Source organism: Dipteris shenzhenensis, chromosome 18, assembly GCF_047967505.1.
Source record: "Dipteris shenzhenensis isolate YYH24624 ecotype China chromosome 18, Dip_SZ_1.0, whole genome shotgun sequence".
NCBI classification, from domain to species: Eukaryota; Viridiplantae; Streptophyta; class Polypodiopsida; order Gleicheniales; family Dipteridaceae; genus Dipteris; species Dipteris shenzhenensis.
In genome coordinates this window covers 12,268,082-12,274,681 of record NC_141613.1, presented here as the reverse complement: position 1 = coordinate 12,274,681, position 6,600 = coordinate 12,268,082, and the positions used below count along the sequence as shown (strand labels likewise).

At 44.0% G+C, this 6,600-nt stretch overlaps 2 protein-coding genes across 2 annotated transcripts; one reads left to right on the top strand and one right to left on the bottom strand.

Moving 5' to 3' along the window:
- The first annotated feature begins 2,557 nt into the window (after positions 1–2,557).
- LOC147890809 (F-box/kelch-repeat protein At5g15710-like) lies at positions 2,558–5,113 on the top strand. Its single transcript, XM_087389606.1, has 2 exons — positions 2,558–4,435; positions 4,749–5,113. Exon 1 carries the CDS (start codon positions 2,661–2,663, stop codon positions 4,128–4,130), a length of 1,470 nt encoding a protein of 489 aa, XP_087245732.1. The 5' UTR covers positions 2,558–2,660; the 3' UTR covers positions 4,131–4,435; positions 4,749–5,113.
- A 303-nt stretch (positions 5,114–5,416) lies between these two features.
- Positions 5,417–5,923, bottom strand: LOC147890808 (uncharacterized). Its single transcript, XM_087389842.1, has one exon. The coding sequence runs from the start codon at positions 5,921–5,923 to the stop codon at positions 5,417–5,419; it is 507 nt and encodes a 168-aa protein (XP_087245968.1).
- Positions 5,924–6,600: the final 677 nt, after the last annotated feature.

The following is a 6,600-nucleotide window of genomic DNA, read 5'->3' as shown; positions in this document are numbered from 1 at the left end:
GTGGATGCGGCGGACGTGGTGGACGTGGAGTGAATGGCCGTCGCAGGCTTTTCCCTGCAGTACATGGCCGCAGACTTTTCCCTTAGGGATGTTTGTGTGTCTATTGTAGATTTTGTATGTTCAGTTATGACTTTATTTGTGGCTGTGTATTTGGATATATCAATCAGTTCTTTGATGTAGCTATTGCATGTTCAGACATGTGACTGCACTTTTGGATGTGATATTTTGAAGTACTCTGTCATAGAGAAATTTGTTTTTGGACGTGGCGGATGTGGAGTACATGGCCGGTGCAGGCTTTTCCCTATAGTACATGGCTGCAGACTTTTCCCTTTAGGGATGTTTGTGTGTCTATTGTAGATTTTGTATGTTCAGTTATGACTTTGTTTGCGGATGTGTATTTGGAAAGAGTTTCACACGAAAGTGTTAGAAGCCGAAATCATTACTGGTACCAATGCTGATGATAGAACGTTTATTCGAAGGATAACATTCATTCCGACCAACCTTAAACTTCCATTCGACATGAGGAGATAGCAATTTCCTATCCGATTGGCATTTGGCATGACAATCAATAAGTCACAGGGCCAAACATTGATTGTCAATAAGACAATCAATCTGGTATTCAGTCATGGCCAACTATACGTGGCATTTTCACGTATCTGAGCATCAAACGTTGTTAAGGTTTTCATTTCATAGAGTGCGTCTGATGCCAGGGGGGAGGAGATGGATAATACTTCTACCACAAATGTTGTATACAAGGAAGTTTTGCAATTGGCAACAGCAAGAGCCTAGGAGTATGAAATTGCTCTTTCAAGCCCTCCTCAAACTTTATTGGGTGGTAAATCTTCATTTCGGTAATCTTTGTATAGCTTTTTTTAAGTTCTTTCAATATTCCAACTATCATAGGTCTTTGGGAATGTCGGCTATTTATACAAATATGAAGTGAGATGTAATATTTCATGACTGTGTCCTTGATAATGTTTGGATTTCATTTTTCATTTGAGTTATGGGTTTGCAATACACTACAGGCTATTTTCTCTTTAAAGCCTATTGTTTTTTTTTCAATATATGTAGATTGACACATGCATTCTTTTTTTTGCAATGCGATAGGATGGCTAGGCAGTTCTTGTTTGTCACTGCAAGAGCACAAGTGTAAGGTACATAGTTGCTTGACAACCACGCTTTATGTTGACATGTTTAATAGTATAGTCACTCACTTTTAGAAAATTGCAGATCCTGCGTGCTGGGGATCTCTGGACAGCGTGCAACTGTTGTTGGATTTGCTTGAGCTGGAGAGCTACCTTGGGGTAAGAACCGTGTACATTGTTTGTTGCTTTATTTTTGGATTATATGTGAGTGGGAAAACATGCTATTGTTTGTCTTTTAGAACTGTGCCCGATTCAAGGTTTTTAATGAATCTCGACGTCCACAATCCTTTGGATGGACGAGTCCATTTGGGATATTATGCTGTCCTAGCTTGTCGGCTTCATAGGGATGATGGACCACAGACCATCACTGTTCACTGGCTGGGATACTATGAATGTGTGCGGACACGAATTTTCTATCGAGGGCAAAATGGGGACTACACGTACACCTTTGTGAGCACTATTGATGGCCCTTTGTGTCTGAGTAAGTACTCTAAAGAATGAGTTGGGTTTTACCAACAAACATGTATAAAAGTTTTATGGCTCAATAATTATAGTTCCTAAATTATCTTTCTATGTGATGCTGGTCCAGATACGACTGTTGGTACTCCGTTGTATGTTCGTAGCTGCGATGGATGCGGCGGATGTGGTGGACGTGGAGTGAATGGCCGTCGCAAGCTTTTCCTTATAGTACATGGCCGTAGACTTTTCCCTTAGGGATGTTTGTGTGTCTATTGTAGATTTTGTATGTTCAATTATGACTTTATTTGCGGCTGTGTATTTGGATATATCAATCAGTTCTTTGATGTAGCTATTGCATGTTCAGACATGTGACTGCACTTTTGGATGTGATATTTTAAAGTACTCTGTCATAGAGAATTTTTTTGGACATGGCAGATGTGGAGTACATGGTTGGCGCAGGCTTTTCCCTATAGTACATGGCCGCAGACTTTCCCCTTTAGGGATGTTTGTGTGTCTATTGTGGATTTTGTATGTCCACTTATGACTTTATTTACGGATGTGTATTTGAACATATCAATAAGTTCTGTGGCTTCACTTTCGGATGTGATATTTTGAAGTACTATGTCATAGAGATTTTTTTTTGTTAGAGTATGTTGCTTGCATTTAAATGTTTCTTTTGTTTTATTGTTGGTTTCAGACATTTTAGCATCTTGAGACCCGACGGAGCGGGTCGCTAGCCCGTCGTAGACGGGTGAGGTTACTCGTATAGATAATAGACGAATGAAAACCTAAGGTTTACAAATACCCAAGAAATTAATTGTGTTCTGATAAACGAAGGGCAGGCCAAAAGCAAAAGGTCTAATAAAATTGTATGGATGATGTGGGAGGCACTTTGAAACTCGCTGTTTTGTTGAAGCTCTTCTTCGTCATTTCATCGTCGTCGTCGTCGTCGTCGTCTTCTGCTGCTGCTGCTGCTGCAGCTCTTGCTAAAGCTGGTTGTCTTCTTCTTCTGCTGCTGCTGCTGCTGCTGCTAAAGCTGATTGTGGAGCAATCGCCATGAGACGAGGAGGACGACAACGACGAGTAGCAGCAGCAATCGCCATGGGACACCCACCACCTCCACCTCCTTCCTCAGGTTTTTCCATCTTCATTCTCCCCATCCAACCCCTCCTCCCCCCCCTCCCACTTCCTCCTCCCCTTCCCCCCCCCCTCCCCTTGCTTCCTTCCCTCTGGAGCTCCCTCCCTGACGATGTCATGGACCGCGTCCTCGCCTTCCTCCCCCCCCTCTCCTTCATCAGATTCCGTTGCGTCTGTAAACGATGGAGCTTGCTCTTGTCTGACTCCCCCAGATTCCTGCACCTCCGTCGTCACCTTTCCCTTTCCTTCTCCTCCTCCTCCTGCTCCCCCCGCTTTGTCGCTACCATGGAGTCCCCCTCCCTCAGCCGTTCCTCTCCTTCCATCTTGCAGGGCCACCCATGTACCCAGATCACCATTCATCCTACCCCCTTCCGCAACTTCGTCTGTAGAGCTTCCTCTGGAGGCCTCCTCTGCTGTTCATGGGGTGCGCACTCCGAGCACTATGTCGTTTGTAACCCGGCTACCAAGTCGTGGAGGGACCTGCCTTCCATTCCCCTCTCAGAAGCCCTCTCAGAAGTAGATGGGCAACACAACGAGCTCAATCTGCGGTTTGACCCTTGCCTTTTTGCTCTCGTCGTGGACAATTCCACGAGCCATTACAAAGTCGTGATCGGCGGCGAGGTTTACCGAAGAAGAATGATTCAGGAAAGGGATTTCAACCAGTGGTTGCTAACCTTTGGTGCGGACGATTCTGACATGGATGATGACAGGATACCTCTCCATGCAAACACTCCCCATTGCAATACCTTCGTGTATGAATCTGTCACACGCTCATGGAAGTTTACAGGTCGATTGCAACAAGGATTCATTTGGCCTTATTTCACGCATCAGACGAGTGCAACGCTGTGGAATGGAACTCTGATTTGGCGAAGTATAAACTACTCCAGGGACCGTACATGCCTGATCATGTACGATGTTGCGGACGACTCCTGGTCTCTAGAGACGCTTAACTCCCTGCCTTGCTCCCTTCTTTCTCAGTTGATGGAACACAATGGAGACCTGCTAATTATGGGCGTAGAGGAAACCACTTGCACCATAATCATATGGAAATTAGAACCAACACAGATGCTGTGGATAGAGATCGATAATTGTAAAATCCCAGCAGAAGAGCTTTCCCTCTTCCCAGGTGCACGTGCATTAGGGGTTCAGTGTGTTAAGGGTCACGAATTGATACACATCACTGTATACCTAACTGATTTCAGGCGAGTTGGGGTGTATCATTTGACAGCAAAGGTTTGGAAATGGCTACCGGAGTGTTCCTTGAGTACAAACATTTTTCCTGCTGATAGATCTCGCTCATATTCTCCTATTATTTCTCCTTTTGAACCGCCGCAGGGATTCCATGGTGTACATTTTCCATTCGAAGTTAAGCTGGAAGCTGTTCCTTAAAGGTTGCTGTTAGCTTCAAAAACTCCCTTCTGAAGAATTTATGCGAAAGGCTACAAGAGAAGGGGAACGTTTTAGTTGGGGGAAGCCAGTGATGCTGCTGGACAGATAGTTTTCAGATAGTTCGGGAGATTCAGTGAGCAGGGTATTTTCTTGGAGTGAGAGGAGGGACAGCACCTTTCTCTTACTCTAGTTCAAATTAGCTCACCTGAGTACAGCTGATGCATCGGGAGGATATATTGCAGAAGAAAAGAGTTGTGCCAGTGGATTGAAGGAATTCCATCATCTAGAACGTGATAAAGTACCGAGTAAGTTTGACATATGTAAAGAGGTTAATACTATAGTTTTGGTTTTCCTGGCAAATGAAAATACTGTTATTACTGGCTAAAGGGGGCTTTCATGTGCAAATGTACATATCACCAAGTAATTTTAGAAAGCAAAACAATCTTATCTTCTGCACATCAACAATCGAATCTGGACAAAGTTGTATCAAACGTGCGGGAAAGGACTGAACTTAACGTGCTGCCAAAGACATGCCATCACCAAGATCTACTCTTCCTCATTCCTGTTGCAGTTTCCTCTGAGTCAACCATTTTGCTGATTACTGCTGCATGGTCTCAGATTAATCTGAGAAGGCTAAAGAAATATGTTTTCAGAAAAATATGCCCCCACATTGAAGAATCAATAAAGCCTCTGGCACATTTGCAAACAAACGACATGGACCTGGGTGGGTTCTTTGCCAAGGTTAAAGTGCAGGCAGGAGATTCGAGAAAGCTGCTGCTGAGAGGATTCGAACAGAGCTGTGCCCAAGACCTACATAAATTTGGTAAAGGTTAAACGTCCATCAACTACTTTGATGTGCTTGAAACTGAAGAGGCTTAACCTCACAAGGCATGGTCTCTCCTTGTGTGGAACCTTGGGGGGATTGGAGAGGCAGGGTGCTGCTTGATGTTATAAAGACCATCTGAAGTCACATCTGTGTTTTGCAAGAGATCAAGTTGCGAGGTGAGGTTCCAAGGTTAGTGGCTGCGTCGCTAAGGGTTTAGGCATTTGTTGGATAAGCTGTGATCTTTGAATCCACGTGGCATTGCCTGGTTTAAAGTAGCATTTACAAAGGAAAGTAGTAGTTTCCTACTAAAATGGAGCTAACTACTAAGCTGAAAGTGACTACTGTTACAATCCCATCCTGCTTACAGAAATTTTGCCCTCAAAATGAAGACAAATAGTACAACTGAAATGGAAAGAAGGGTAGGAATATTCCAGCCTGGTATGAGCAAGTAGGCATAGACTCAATCCATGAGATGTGGATGCTCCTGCAAAATGCTCTCTGGCTGCCATGTAGCCTCTTCCTGAGGCAGATCTTTCCATTTGATGAGATACTCCACCATGACTTTAAGTCTGAGTACCTTGTCTCTATAGCCCAAGATCTTTTCTGGAATATACTCAATTTGACCTGATTCATCCATGGGAGGCAAATCTGCTGCAACTGGAATGGATGGGCCCACATACCTCTTGAGTAGGGAGACATGAAATACATTATGAATCTTGGCTGTGGCTGGTAAGCAGAGTTTATAGCCTAAGTCTCCCTCCTTCTTAAGAACCCAATCTCCCTCCTCAAATTCCACATGCCTCTTCTTATCTGCATTTTCCTTCATCCTAGCTTGTGCTTTGAGAAGGTTATCCTTGGCCTGCTGTAGGATGGCTTGCATTCTATCCACTTCATCATTTGTGAAACACTCAATACAAATCTCTCGCTCTTTCCGTCGAATCACAGGCAAAATCACAGGCGATAGCATCCGATTTTCCTCCCAGCCTATCTCATGGATTGCATGCACACAAGATACGTAATTCTTATTCTTCATGCCTATCCACAAGCCCTCAATTCCCTAGATGGTTCCCCCTTGCCACATGTCATCATTTTAGACCTTTAGCTTGGTACACCATTTACCCCTCTCTGGGGGTACAATTAAAACATTTGCCCCTTGGCATTCTTACACATTTAGGTGCACCTAGGCCTAAGCACTAGGAACCACCTAGTCGATGCCAATACACCCTCACCTAGGACCTTGGCAGTTACTTCCCTTGACCATTTTATTTACGCACATAAAATATTACAAAAGTCGGTCATCTAAGGGAAAATGCCCACCGATCTTTCCGAGGTCATGCTATCTCGGCTAAAGCATAACATTCCTTCCCTCTTCAAGCATTAGCGTCCTCGATGATGAAATCTGGGAATACTCTCCGTAACTGGTATACGGATTCCCAGGTAGCTTCTGATAGAGGTAGACCATGCCATGCAACCAACACCGTGGGTATCTTCCGATTGCGCACTTGCATTGTTCTTGCATTGTTCCTCGGTCCAGGATTCCTGCTGGTTTGCGTCTTGCATTATCCTCTATCTCCTGAAACAAAACAACACCTTCGATTAGTGAGTCACCTATATGCAAAATTTTCTTTAAACGAGAAACATGAA